This window comes from Poromitra crassiceps (genome assembly GCF_964638095.1).
Source record: "Poromitra crassiceps genome assembly, chromosome: 19".
NCBI classification, from domain to species: Eukaryota; Metazoa; Chordata; class Actinopteri; order Beryciformes; family Melamphaidae; genus Poromitra; species Poromitra crassiceps.
Window position 1 is genome coordinate 28,633,454 of NC_139646.1, and position 15,081 is coordinate 28,648,534.

Below are 15,081 nucleotides of genomic sequence, written 5' to 3' on the forward strand. Positions count from 1 at the left end.
TTGACTGTATGTGAGCTGCTGGTACATGAATTTCCTTCGGGATCAATAAAGTATCTACCTACCTACCTACCTACCTACCTACATATATATATATATATATATATATATATATATATATATATATATATATATATATATATATATATATATATATATATATATATGTATATATGTATATAATATGAAGAAGTGGGTAGTTAGCAAGAGCAGTAGTAGCAGATAAAGAGAAGAGCTCCACCTACCAATAGATGCTATTGCTTGATAGCGGCTTTCTAATTAAGCTCAATAATGCCTTCATTGACACCTCTTGTTTTGTTGCAGTCACACCGTCGCAGCCCCAGCCTCTCTCTCTCTCTCTGCCCGTCCACCTGTGGGCTGTCCCTCCTCCCTGGAGCTTCCTGCGCCTGTCCCAGGGCCAGCTGGACCCGCTCTTCTCCAACTCCAGCCCCTTCTCCTCCTCCCAGAGCCTCCTCATGATGCCCCCACCCAGCCATGCCTGCACACCGGCCCTCCACGCCTCCTTTGGCCCTTATTCAGTGACACAGGTAAGAAGGGGGGCGAGATGGATGGATGGATGTTATATGTGCGTGGGTTGATTGGGTGAATGGATAATTTGATGTTATTGATTTATTTAGTCATTTTAACAAAATAATTGAGTGTAAATAATAATACCTGGAAACTATAAAAAGAATATTCAATACTACAGTGGATATTAATGTAAGTAAAATGTATTAAAACACCTAATATATATTAATGAACAATAATAATAATTATAGCTGCTCCACAGCTCCAAGTCTTGGTAGGGCCCTTGCCCCTTTGTGCACATCCGGGTTTGCCACAGCTGCAGCGTCGTTGCTGCGGCACCCCGGCAACACAGCTCTGAATTTTCATGCATTTTGGACACTGTTACATGTTACTTCCTGCATCCTGCACAGAGGAGTTACATGTTACTTCCTGCATCCTGCACAGAGGAGTTACATGTTACTTCCTGCATCCTGCACAGAGGAGTTACATGTTACTTCCTGTTTCCTGCACAGAGGAGTTACATGTTACTTCCTGCATCCTGCACAGAGGAGTTACATGTTACTTCCTGCATCCTGCACAGAGGAGTTACATGTTACTTCCTGCATCCTGCACAGAGGAGTTACATGTTACTTCCTGCATCCTGCACAGAGGAGTTACATGTTACTTCCTGTTTCCTGCACAGAGGAGTTACATGTTACTTCCTGTTTCCTGCACAGAGGAGTTACATGTTACTTCCTGCATCCTGCACAGAGGAGTTACATGTTACTTCCTGTTTCCTGCACAGAGGAGTTACATGTTACTTCCTGCATCCTGCACAGAGGAGTTACATGTTACTTCCTGTTTCCTGCACAGAGGAGTTACATGTTACTTCCTGCATCCTGCACAGAGGAGTTACATGTTACTTCCTGTTTCCTGCACAGAGGAGTTACATGTTACTTCCTGCATCCTGCACAGAGGAGTTACATGTTACTTCCTGCATCCTGCACAGAGGAGTTACATGTTACTTCCTGCGTCCTGCACAGAGGAGTTACATGTTACTTCCTGTTTCCTGCACAGAGGAGTTACATGTTACTTCCTGCGTCCACTATGGGGCAGAGAGAAGACCAAATAATCATACGGACATGTTGCTGTATATCATGTGTAGAGCAGACAATGTAAACTTCATATAAATCGGATGTTGTTTGTCACATAAGGTTTAATTTGTGTTGCCAGCAGGTGGCGCTACCCAAGTGGGGCATTAATGCAGCAATACATTTAGAAATAGCAGCACTCCAAAGATTCAGTTCAATGCCAAAGGTGCTTTCAATGTTTCAATGATTGTCATGTCCAGGAAAGATGAACGACCAATTGACTGCAAGACAACTCTCTCTCTCTCTCTCCCTCTCTCTCCCCTCTCTCTCTCTCTCCGCAGCTCATATCGGACCCTGTGGTCCCTCTCCCCCTGCCCGTGTGGGCGTCCCTCCTCTCCGAGCATGTGGAGAGAGAGAGGGAGGAGGGAGGCCAGGAGAGGTTCAGGGTGAGGGCTCTGTTCCACATGCGGGGCGACAGCAGCACCCCAGGGTCCTGCATCACCCTGCACGCCTTCAAGAAGACAGAGGAGCACCAGGCCTCCTGCATCACACGGGTACAGCAGGGGAGGGGCATAGAAGTTACTTTCAAAATGTAATATAGGCCTACTACATATTACTAGTTACTTTCATTTGAAAGTAATAAGTTACTTTAAATGTACTTGGAAAGTACTCTAGCTAGAGTTCCATGTCAAGTCACTTTTACTGCTCCTCAGCAGGGAAAAGGTCTATTTTAGAGTTAAAGGAGAACTTCACCGAAAAACAATGCTGATTTATTTTGCACATGCTCTCACACATATCTGATCTCACACATATCTGATCTCACACATATCTGATCTCACACATATCTGAAAACCGTCAACAGTTTCGCAGGCATTCATTTAGTTTGACAGTTATTGAGAGATGATTTGAGATAAAGTTGTGGACCATGATGCATTTGTGCACGATAGTTTTCTTTTTTTCTCAAATATTTTTATTAATTTTTCACCAGTCGGATGAACAACAAACAATGATACTTTCCGGTGTCTGAGTGAACTTGCATCCAATTGGACGGACAAGACTTAAACACAGTGAACAATACACAAACATACAAAGATCGACAGCAACAACAACAACAACAACAACAACAACAACAACAAGATAAACCAACCCTCATCTATACACATGTGTGAGATCATGTGCAAAAATAAATCAGCAAGTCGTCCTTTAAGGTTAGGATTTAAAAGTTGCTTTCTCTGTCTCTGTCTCCCTCTCTTTCGCTCTCTCTCCATCCTTTCCTGTTTCCCAGCCTCCTCTAGGACTCTGTGTGGTGACTCTGACACTGCCCAACGATTGGTTTGAGGAGGAGCACCTTGACCAATCGTATCAAGGTTTGGACAAGCACTATAGATACATCCACTACCGCCGTCGGGTGCAGAACCGGGAACGGCAGCGTGGGAGCCGTCGTCATGGCAATGCTGGTGACAACGGTGCAGGAAGAGCATCTTCTCCCTTACTGAGGTGACTTGTATAGTTTGGACACATTCACTCGTTCATTCATGAAAGGATTACTAGTAACACGTTACAATGAGGGTCACTAACTGAATGGTTAATTCATGCTTAATAAGCATGAATAAGCATGAACTAATCCTTAGTTCATGCTTATCAACTCTCACCCTAACCATTGATAAGCATGAACTAATCCTTCGTTCATGCTTATCAACTCTCACCCTAACCATTGATAAGCATGAAGTAATCCTCCCTAGCCCTAACCCTCAACCTAACCATGAACTAATTCTAAACTATTAAATAATGCATAAATCAATACTTAGTTAACATGAACACCATCAGTAAGTGATTACTAGAGACATGAGTTAACTCTTAATTAAGGCTTATTAAGCATTAACTAACCCTTAATTTAGTTACCCATATTGTAACATGTTACCCATGGGTTAATTATTTCTTTGTTTCAGTCAGTCAGTCAGTCAGTCAGCCAAGCAGTCATTCAGTCAGTCAGTCATTCCAGCATGCTCGAAAGCAAACAAAATATCACTAAAATAAATACCCACATAAATAGTTGGATATCTGAAGAAAGAATTGAAATGACACCAGTACAATTTAATGGTATTGCCAGTATTGTGTGAATGGTAGATTATGTAAAAAAACCTGAAAGGTTGTGTGAACAAACAACATTGCTACCTTTACCCAAGAAATGTAAGTGGCAGTTTCACAGGTTTCATGTTTGAGGCCATTTCCACAGATCCAATCTTTCCTCCAGCCGGCTGAGATTGAGTTGATGGTGGATCGTCAACAGCATCTTTAACCGTTTCATTGATGCCGTTGTTCAGATCCCGTGGCGGTGTTGAAGGGGGCGTTGCTGTGCCAGCAGGGGGCGTTGCTGTGCCAGCAGGGGCCCTCAGATACCAGTGGGGCCCCATTAGCGACCGAATCCAACTCTACTACTCCTCCTTTGGCACAGTGGCCAACCTGAAGCTTACACCACCAAGGTATGCAGAGGAGAACATGGTGAAATGTAGAGAGGTAGGTTCACTTCTCTTCAGGTCAGCGGGTTCTTTATTCTCCCCAAAGCAGAAGGAATAGCAGAGCAACACTGAATGACATTTGAAACATGCAGCACTTCATGCTGTATTTACAGTTTTATTATGCCTCCGCCGGATTTTGATGATCAAAGGTCAAAGGTCAAGGTCACTGTGACCTCACGACCGCTCGTTTCATGCTCGTTAACGCGATATCTCAGGAATGCCTTGATGGAATTACATCTAATTTACGTCCACTTGGACTCAAGTGTCTCCCTATCTCTATCTCTCCATCTCTCATTCTTTCTCTCCATCTGTCCATCCATCCATCCATGCAGATGTGTGGACAAATTGCCTCAGTCCCAGCGGCAGCTCTTCTATATCAAAGCTGTGACACTGAGAGAGGAGGAGAAGAAAGAGCGGAACACCACCAAAGAAGAGGAAGCCTGTTTGCATGGGCGGGAAGGGGAGGAGCTTAACTTGGATTCCCACGTACTGATTCGCTATCACCGAGGGCCGATCCGGATAGGACAGCCAATTGGGGTTTCTGTCAATCTGAGGTCCAATTTCAGCGCTGAGTTTGTTGTTATAAGGTAAATGGAAAAAGTGTTGAAATATGAAAACTGGATATAAATAATAGAGATGCAGCTGTATCTTTGTACATGGGCTATTTGCGTTTTGCGTTTGCGGGCCGGTTTATAATTGACGAATGGTAGGTTAATTTAAGACAAGCCAAGTAATGCGATCTTGACGGCTTGTAGACTATGTGGGTTTTGGCAGGCAGCTGCTGTCTCACTCCGTCTTTTAACGGAACTAAGTACCGCCCCGTCCGGTCCACTTTCACCAGTGTGTGATGGTGTTGAGATTTGTGCCTTAAGCACGCCTATTTAATGCTTTTGCGCGGAGTACAGGCATTTTGCGGGGCACGGAGAATAGCAGAGGCACGCCTCCAAATTGCGCAGCGCCCGGCGTTAAAAACCGTGCAAGCGAGCGCTAATTAGCACGTTTGCAAAGATAGGGCCCCTACTTTTTCACTGCTCTTACATTTAAAATCTGTGTGTCCCTAGGTCAAAGGTGAAGAAGGGCCTGGTGTCGATGGTGGCCCAGCAAACTTTGACCTCGGGCCTATGGGCAGTGACCCTGGAGAGAACCCAGGGATCAAAATATGATGTCATCTCCATCATCTGCCACAAACACACTCCACTGAAGCACATACACAAGTAGGTTAAGATCTTCATGCAGTATGGGCCACATATTGGCCAAAACATAAAATGGGCTGTTATAGCATCAGAATCTGGTAGATTGTTGTAATTTTTTGTTTCTGAGAATTGGGTGACATTTCCAACATATGTGCAAAGTCTGGCTACTCTGGCCTTATGGTGCATACTGTTTTAGGGGATGATGATAAAATAATAATAATAATAATAATGATAATAATAATAATAAACAGAACAATTACAATAGGGTTCCACGCACTATGTGTTTGGACCTCTAATTATACAAAAGTTCCCCCTCAAAACGATCACTTCTGGCCCATATAATAGTGTGGCAGTGTGTTCATGTTGAGAGACATTGTGTATTTTTGTGGTGGGACATTGTGTTAGGATGACGTCATCATTCCTACTTTGACGTCGTCATTCCTACTATGATGTCATCAATCACTGATGATGTCATGATTCATAAGCGTCTTTCATGCCTTTCGCTGGTGATGTCATAACACAGGTGATGTCATATTCACATCTATAAGGGCCTGTTCCTGCAGGTCCTCGCCAGTGATTCATAAATTCACATCAAGATCAAGGATCATACCAATCTCTGCAACGTCTGCAACCTGCAACTCCTGCAACCAGCAACTTCGGCAATCTCTGCGACCGTTCCCAAACCTCGAACTGTGCAGCCCCAGCCATCAAGTTCCACAACACCCCAGCTTCATCAACTACCCGCGAATAGATCCACACGTCTAACTCCGATCCTGACAGTATGAATCACTCAGAAATGGATCTAGCGGGCAAATTTCTCACCCCAATCAAGGAGGAGGCCCCCAATCACTCTAAAGCGGATCTAGCGGACACACTTCCGCCAGTCAAGGAGGAAGCTCCCGAGACCCCACTTTTCCCGCCGGCCACGTCAGGTGGTCCACCAGACGACACCTTCCAAACAGCACTGATTTCTACTATTTCTGGCCTGGGCGCGCGACTCGCGGAGATGCGACGGGAGCAGGCGCTCCTCGATGACATCCTTCGGGACGTGCTCAACGGCCAGAGGGAGGCAGCCGATTGGCACGCCCTCCTGGTTGGCCGGCTGGATCGTCTCGACGGGCTAGGCCCCCAGGGCGTCATTCGGGACGCCCCAACGCCAGTTACCCGGCCGGTCGCTTCAGCTGACCCACCAGGCGGTCAGCTGGATATCTCCACTCATCCTGATATCTCCACTCTTCCTGATGTCTCCACTCGTCCCATCACGTTCGGAGACTTGCCGACAATACTTGAGCTGATTGCCCAGCAGGAAAAAGCAATCCAGGCGCTGGTTTCCAGGGCCGATGATCGGGACGCCCTCCTGGTTAGCACAATCCAGGCTCTGGTTTCCAAGGCCGATGATCGGGACGCCCTTCTGGTTAGCACAATCCAGAATATAGCTTCCACTGCCCAGGATCAGCTCGCCCTCCTGGCGAGCAGGCTAGATCGTCTCGACGGGCTAGGCCCCCAGGGTGCCATTCCGCAGCCTTCTGCCCCAGCTTCCGAGCGCGCCGTCGTTCCGGAGGTTTCCAGACCTTCCAGACCTGCTTCTAGCTCTGCCTCTCGGCCGCCTCCAGCTGCTAAGGGCATATTCTGGGGGGGAGTTCGCGTCATCCCAGAGCAGGGGCAGCCGGCCGACATCTGTACCAGCAGCCATCTGTACCGTGATCTGACCGGCAGGGTTCGCATCACACCAGAGGAGAGGCAGCACCGTTTGGACACCCGGAGCTGCCTGTACTGTGGTCGAGCCGGGCATTACCTCTCCTCCTGCTCCCGGCGTCCAGTAAGTGGTCCCACCGCTCGCCGGCCCGTGGTACTCTCTGTGGATCAAGACTCTACGTGTCCAGCCAAGAAATCTGTACGGTTGGGTAGCGTTCCCTGCAGGACCCAGGAGTGGCAGTGTGTCTCCAAGAGGGTTAGGGAGTTGGAGAGGACTGTCGATCGTCTCATGGGGAAGTTCAATCGCTGCCTGCAGATCGGCTCCGTCCCCCCGCAGGGGGCCTCCAAGTCTACTGGCCCTGAGGCACAACCTGAGGCACAACCTGTGGACCTGCCCCTCGCCGAGTCTGAACCTGTACCTGAGGCACAACCTGTGGACCTTCCCCTCGCCGAGTCTGAACCCGTACCCCAGCAGCAGCCAATTCCTGTCCTTGACCAACACGTAGGTTCCAGCTTCATGCTGGGAGGTTCCCGTAGTGTCGTCAGCCCTCGGTCAAGAGCAAGAAGAAATAAGAGGCGTTTAAAGGAGGAGACGGTGGGTGACCCCCCCAAACTACAGGTCGGGAGGGCAGGCCTCGCTGTGTCAGATCCCCCTGCGGCTCTGCCTTCGGTGACGGCGGCATTTGACCCTTTTGATGGTCTCCAGCCTCCCGTGTTTGGATCGTGCCCCGGGGGATGGCCGGCCCCAGAGGATCCACCGGACCCGGTGGAAGTTCTATCTACGTATCGGTCCATCTATGGCTTCGATATCCTGTATTAGGGAGGAGCACCTCCACTGTCCTACACCCCCTTTGGGGTCTGACCACCTGCATCTAACCACCTGCTGAAGAGCACCTCACTCTCTTACACCCCCTTTGGGGCCTAACCACCTGCGTCTAACCACCTGCGGAAGAGCACCTCCACCAGAACCTGCGGATTTTTTGTCTCCCAGATGCCATCCTTGATGGCCTCATTGGACGCCAGGTGACGTCCGTTGAGGGGAGGGTACTGTTAGGATGACGTCATCATTCCTACTTTGACGTCGTCATTCCTACTATGATGTCATCAATCACTGATGATGTCATGATTCATAAGCGTCTTTCATGCCTTTCGCTGGTGATGTCATAACACAGGTGATGTCATATTCACATCTATAAGGGCCTGTTCCTGCAGGTCCTCGCCAGTGATTCATAAATTCACATCAAGATCAAGGATCATACCAATCTCTGCAACGTCTGCAACCTGCAACTCCTGCAACCAGCAACTTCGGCAATCTCTGCGACCGTTCCCAAACCTCGAACTGTGCAGCCCCAGCCATCAAGTTCCACAACACCCCAGCTTCATCAACTACCCGCGAATAGATCCACACGTCTAACTCCGATCCTGACACATTGTTTTTGTGGTCGAGCGAGGCTGTGTTTATGTGGAGAGAGAGAGTGCCGGTAAACTGTTCAAAAGCAGGGATTAAACATTATTTTCTGGTAGTTTCACAGCAGTTATGTTATAAATACCTCCAAACCATCTAAGTATGAGGTCTAAACAACTCAAAAACATATCTGGGAGGAGCTATTGGCTGGGCTGTTGCACTGTGAGTGATGTTAAGGGCTGGTCGCTAAGACTCGCTATACATCCCACACACAAACTTGTCCCGTCCACAGCCAAACAAATGTAAACAGCACCAAAATCAGGCAGGGGGCAGCGTCTGACCACAAACACACTGCCACAGTATTTAGTGGGTTAAAATGTATGTTTTTGAGGGGAAACTTTTCTATAAGGATAAAAAAAAAAAAAGTTTTTTTAATTAAATAGTTGCATAGCATACCTTTAATCAATCACTCCTCTTGCAGTCCCTCTCTCTTCCACCAGGTGGTATGTCTGTCAGTCGACGGTCTGAGGCGGAGTTTCGGTGTTGCCATGACCGTGTGGGCTAATTGGCGGGTGGAGTACTCGGGACGTAATAACCCTCCACATGGGGCAGCAGTGAGCACCTTCTCATTCGCTGATCGACACATTGTCGGGATCACTCCCATCACAGAGGTAGTTCATTCATTCATTCATTCATTGTCATTTGTTGATACTCATTTGGAGTGGACCAAGTTATCCATTAATTTGTTAATTCTTGATAATGTTACTGTAATAGATTTGACAGACATGGTCATTACAGTACTGTATGTTCACTGGTGTGGAAGTTGTTAATCTTGTCAACTTCCACACGCAGTGAACATACTATGGTAACGACTATGTATTTGCTGTTTGTGTTTGCAGAGTAACACTATCATCAACACAGCCATACTGACCAACGAGCCCGTGTCACTTCCTGTTATCGTGCTGGCCATAGGGCATGGTGGGAAGGTGTCAGACATCACCGCTGCTGTCAGGTGTCAGTCAACCAACGAGAACATTGTCAAGGTGCAACTCAGTCAAATACACACACATGCAAACAATATTAATCCCACATATAAATGGGAGCTTGGGCTCTGTTTCTCTGTCCTACTGTGATTGTCCCACTGTGATGTCATAAATCCCACTGTGACATCATCCATGATGTCATAGGGAAAACATGAGAAATAAAGAGGAGAGAGAGAGAGAGAGAAAGAGAGAGCAAAGAGTTTTGTGCAGAGAAGCAGTCTCGCTCTTCTTGTGCAAGATTTGCGGCACATGTGGTCTGAGCCCGGTGTAAAGAAAATACATAAAATACACATGCGGTCTGAGCCCGGTGTAAAGAAAGTTTACAGCATCATGGCACACATGTCATGGTGGCCATAGGGCGTACGATAATTTTGACCCTTGATTTTAGTCATTTTTTAATTCTGCTCAACCCTGATGTGAAGAACCTGTGTAGCCTTTTTCATTAGAGTCCTAGGCTCTGTCCAATCCCTATGGTGGCGTTGTCGGACAACATTATCCATTTCAAATATTTACCATTACCATTCCAAATTGGTAATTCTGGGCCACGTGACACTGCTAATGTTAGGTTACAGGGACCAAACAAAAAGGAGTGCAAGTAAGTTGGACTAACTGGCAAGTTCTGAAAACGTGTCTTCGTTATTTTATTCCAGGTAAAAGGTATCGGTTGTTCGTATGCCTGTGAACGTTAACGTTAACGTGAGCAAACGCAAGCCGCTATGCTATGCTATGTTAACTTGGTTCATAGTACGACCGATGCTGGAATAAAACATATTTTCAGAATTTACCACTTCAGTCGTACTTCCTTGCTCACTTCCAAGTCCCAAATCCGATATTCCATGAGACTGATGTGGTACAGCCAGAGGTGGAGTGTTTCGGGGATGCGGCTCTAGCCGTGGTATACACTCATTATATCACGGCTGTGAACCAATCAGATTGCTTGATTTGAAAGAGCAGTTTTATAATAAATGTTATATGATATCATGTTTACAGCTTGGTAGTTCTATTATGTTATGATGTGCATGTATTCACTTGTCTTGCACGCTTGCACGCTGCTCCCTTGTCTTTCACATGACTACTTTTCATCCGAGTTGTGCGCATCTGAGCATAATTCACCCCCATTAAATATGTCTATTTTCCCCTCTTTGTTCAACAGGTGTCCGACGATTGCTCTGCCATCTTTGTGGATGGCAGCGAATCAGGAGTGGGCAGCACCTGTGTGGGGGTGGAGTTTCTCCTGGGCACGCTCAGAGGCTCCATGTGTCTGGCGGTGTGGGCTCCCTCGGTGCCCCTGCGAGTGTCCCTGGCAGACCCCGTGCTCAATGCCATAGATGGCTGGAACCACTTCACCGAGCACGGGTAGGAGAGCTCCAGTGTGCCCAATTATCTATCTATCTATATATAAATGTCTTCCATTTGTCCTCTCTCTCCCCTCAGGTGCTGGCCGGTGTTTCAGCGCTCGTCGCTCCAGGTTCTGACTCAGTTCACGGCTCAGGACCTCCAGAGCAGGACCACTCACCTCCTGGGCTCATCCGATTGGTTCGTGGATGTGACAGAGCTGGTCCATAATTGGCTGAGAGTGGAGGACCCTCGGGTGGCATCCCTCGGCAAGCAGAACAACCTGATTGGCTTACGACCCGGAAAGACATCGCTGCATGTGGGTCATCAGAACCTTGTACTGTAAAAGCACTTTGTTGAATTCTGTGTAGTGTGTGTTCTCTGTGTAGTGTGTGCTCTGTGTAGTGTGTGTTCTCTGTGTAGTGTGTGTAGTGTGTGTTCTCTGTGTAGTGTGTGTTCTCTGTGTAGTGTGTGTTCTCTGTGTAGTGTGTGTTCTCTGTGTAGTGTGTGTTCTCTGTGTAGTGTGTGTAGTGTGTGTTCTCTGTGTAGTGTGTGCTCTGTGTAGTGTGTGTTCTCTGTGTAGTGTGTGTAGTGTGTGTTCTCTGTGTAGTGTGTGTTCTCTGTGTAGTGTGTGTTCTCTGTGTAGTGTGTGTTCTCTGTGTAGTGTGTGTAGTGTGTGTTCTCTGTGTAGTGTGTGTTCTCTGTGTAGTGTGTGTAGTGTGTGTTCTCTGTGTAGTGTGTGTTCTCTGTGTAGTGTGTGTAGTGTGTGTTCTCTGTGTAGTGTGTGTTCTCTGTGTAGTGTGTGTTCTCTGTGTAGTGTGTGTTCTCTGTGTAGTGTGTGTAGTGTGTGTTCTCTGTGTAGTGTGTGCTCTGTGTAGTGTGTGTTCTCTGTGTAGTGTGTGTAGTGTGTGTTCTCTGTGTAGTGTGTGTTCTCTGTGTAGTGTGTGTTCTCTGTGTAGTGTGTGTAGTGTGTGTTCTCTGTGTAGTGTGTGTTCTCTGTGTAGTGTGTGCTCTGTGTAGTGTGTGTTCTCTGTGTAGTGTGTGTTCTCTGTGTAGTGTGTGTAGTGTGTGTTCTCTGTGTAGTGTGTGTTCTCTGTGTAGTGTGTGTAGTGTGTGTTCTCTGTGTAGTGTGTGTTCTCTGTGTAGTGTGTGTTCTCTGTGTAGTGTGTGTAGTGTGTGTTCTCTGTGTAGTGTGTGCTCTGTGTAGTGTGTGTTCTCTGTGTAGTGTGTGTAGTGTGTGTTCTCTGTGTAGTGTGTGTGTTCTCTGTGTAGTGTGTGTTCTCTGTGTAGTGTGTGTTCTCTGTGTAGTGTGTGTTCTCTGTGTAGTGTGTGTAGTGTGTGTTCTCTGTGTAGTGTGTGTTCTCTGTGTAGTGTGTGTTCTCTGTGTAGTGTGTGTAGTGTGTGTAGTGTGTGTTCTCTGTGTAGTGTGTGTTCTCTGTGTAGTGTGTGTAGTGTGTGTAGTGTGTGTAGTGTGTGTAGTGTGTGTTCTCTGTGTAGTGTGTGTTCTCTGTGTAGTGTGTGTTCTCTGTGATTTCAGTGAAGAGCCTACTGACAACTGTTTCCTAATGTGTGCATTCATTTATTTTCTGTTGGTCTCCAGATAGTTCATTTGTCTTGCCATGAGCCCTGTACAGTGTGTGTTCTCTGTACAGTGTGTGTTCTCTGTGTAGTGTGTGTTCTCTGTGTAGTGTGTGTTTGAGTCATTTGTGTTGCCATGAGCCCTGATGTACAATTATGTCTAATTATGATTGGGAACTATTTGGAGACCAACCAAGCATATAAATTAATGTGCATATTAGGAAACATGTGTCAGTAGCCTTTTCTCTGAAGTGTGTTGTTCTTTCATTTGGTTTCTTCATCAAAGCTCATATTATCATGTTGAGATGTTGGGTTTTACTTCTCCATGCATCTCCCACAGGCTTCAATTAGAACTGACCTCAAAGTCTGGACCTCAGCAGAGCATTAGAACATATAGTCTGGACCTAAGCAGAGCATTAGAACATATAGTCTGGACCTAAGCAGAGCATTAGAACATATAGTCTGGACCTAAGCAGAACATTAGAACATATAGTCTGGACCTAAGCAGAGCATTAGAACAAAGTCTGGACCTAAGCAGAGCATTAGAACATTGGTATGATGTAATGACTCTTTGTTCTTTTATATGTTCCTTGAGATGGTGGAGGACATTAACCTGATGCCAGATGGTTAGTTTTCAAACACATTTTAATCATATATATATTTTTATTGACATTGCAATAACAATATAAAACAGCAGAGGGTGCTGCCACACCATAAGCACCCCCACTTCCTGCACGCCCCGCCCCCTGCATGAGGCTTACCAGCTAATCATCAAGGAGTGATTACAGACAAACTGACACGGTTTACCTCCTAACATGAGGCTGATTCACTTAATTAATTATCCAGCTGCCTCACAAGGTGGTGTGGGTTCCTCCACCAACCATTGAGTACCAGTTGTCTATGGAAGACATCAATGTTTATGTAACAATCTCTCTCTCTGTCTCTCTCTCTCTGTCTCTCTCTCTCTCTCTCTCTCTCTCTCGGTCTCTCTCTCTCTCTCTCTCTGTCTCTCTCTGTCTCTCTCTCTCTCTGTCTGTCTCTCTCTCTCTCTCTCTCAGGTCCTCTCTGGGCAGTGGGACGGGGTACTGGGCAGCTGTAATGTCACTGTGACCTCAGAGCCCGTCACCACCGGGGACCTCTCTGTGCAGGTGGTCAGCGGCCTCGGCATGTCAATCACATCCAGCCCCGCCCACCCCTCCATCATCACCGCCGCAGTGACGGCCTACAACCTCCTTCACAACCACCACCAGGTGAGGGCACACACACCAGGTGAGGGCACACACACCAGGTGAGGGCACACACACCAGGTGAGGGCACACACACCAGGTGAGGGCACACACACCAGGTGAGGGCACACACACCAGGTGAGGGCACACACACCAGGTGAGGGCAAGCCAAGGTGGCTGAAGCGGAAGTGCTGTTTTTTACGCGATTTTCAGAAAACGCTTCAAAAGTCATAAAACTGGTCCTCATTTGTGAAGATGATCTTGCTGAACACAAGTTTGCTGTTTCATAAACTTTTGTTAACCACAGACCATCATCTGTATTTAACCGAAGTCGCCATATAAAAATCCCATTCGTTTTTACAAGTGCTAGCGTCCATGTTTTCCGGTCTCATTCCTGTGGTACTCTCTTGGCTGTGACAAGCAACTGTTATTGGAGCAGATAGCAAAAAGGGGTGGGACTTAGGAAAGGTGAATTGTAATGTTTGACATCTACCTCCCCTCACTCCAGGAGGCATCCGTCAGTGTGTGGGTCCAGTTCAGCGACGACACCACCTCCCTCCTGACCTCCTACAGTGGTGTGCCCTTCTTCCTGCGTCTCTCCTCATTGGCTGAGAGTGTGGTCATCGTGACGCCCGGCCCCGCCCCCCAGCGCATTATGGCCCATGGGGACGGGGGCGGGCCCTTGCTGTGGGCGGAGCTTCTGGTGTCGACCTGCCTCGACCAACCGGTCACCTCCAACTCCATCGCCGATGGAGAGGGGAGGGAAACCAGAGGAGGCGCAGGGACCAGGAGGCTGGCGAGGGGATCCGGTTGGATAAGAGTCAACCTGGACTCTGACCTCTTTGAGCCAATGGGGAACGAGGACGGGGAGGGCAGGGAGTTTGACTTTGACATTTGGGCCAGGCTGGTGGAATCGGACACGAGGAATTTCGACGCAGAAGACACGGAGAGAGCGAACGTTACCGACTATTATGACCAAATGGAAGGGAAGGCGATTAGCTGGAATGACGTCGGGGAAGCGGGGATGGTGAGTCGGAACAATCTGGAAAGAGCCGCGCTGACGCCCGGCCACGAGGAGAGTGCTGTGTTCGTCTCCCCGAGCCAGGAGAGAGAAGGTGGCCGGAGAGAGGAGGGAGAGGAGAGGCACGGAGACGGAGAGTTAGAAGTGGGAGTGCCAGTCCTCTCTCTCCTCTGTCTCTCCACCATCCTCTTCCTGCTCAACTGTCTGCCCTGCGCCCTGAGAGAGAGGAGCGGAGCCATGACAGCCGAGGAGGATGGAGAGACCGAGGGAGAGGAGGAGTGGAAGAAGAAGAAGACAGAAGCTGGAGAAAAGGGAGAGACAGAAGAGCAGGAGGAGAACAGGGAGGATTTTAAGGAAGTAGAGATTATTTGCTGATACATGCAATATGTAGCATACCTTAACATCTCTGCAGCTGCGAGGAAGGTCATTTATGTAGACGCCGAAAGAAATCTGAGCTAAAATGGAACCTTG

At 47.6% G+C, this 15,081-nt stretch overlaps 1 protein-coding gene across 1 annotated transcript in view; it reads left to right on the forward strand.

The window, feature by feature from the left end:
• The window catches only part of tmem132a (transmembrane protein 132A), a gene marked incomplete at both ends in the record, with an annotated part of 18,199 nt that extends 3,214 nt beyond the window's left edge, over positions 1 to 14,985 (forward strand). Inside the window, 12 exons of the mRNA XM_083655889.1 lie at positions 322 to 545; positions 1,937 to 2,149; positions 2,881 to 3,092; positions 3,920 to 4,078; positions 4,447 to 4,701; positions 5,176 to 5,328; positions 8,889 to 9,078; positions 9,307 to 9,450; positions 10,604 to 10,806; positions 10,885 to 11,104; positions 13,422 to 13,613; positions 14,098 to 14,985. Coding sequence (XP_083512015.1) covers positions 322 to 545; positions 1,937 to 2,149; positions 2,881 to 3,092; positions 3,920 to 4,078; positions 4,447 to 4,701; positions 5,176 to 5,328; positions 8,889 to 9,078; positions 9,307 to 9,450; positions 10,604 to 10,806; positions 10,885 to 11,104; positions 13,422 to 13,613; positions 14,098 to 14,985 — 3,053 coding nt within the window. The remainder of the gene's footprint in view (positions 1 to 321; positions 546 to 1,936; positions 2,150 to 2,880; positions 3,093 to 3,919; positions 4,079 to 4,446; positions 4,702 to 5,175; positions 5,329 to 8,888; positions 9,079 to 9,306; positions 9,451 to 10,603; positions 10,807 to 10,884; positions 11,105 to 13,421; positions 13,614 to 14,097) is intronic.
• Positions 14,986 to 15,081: the final 96 nt, after the last annotated feature.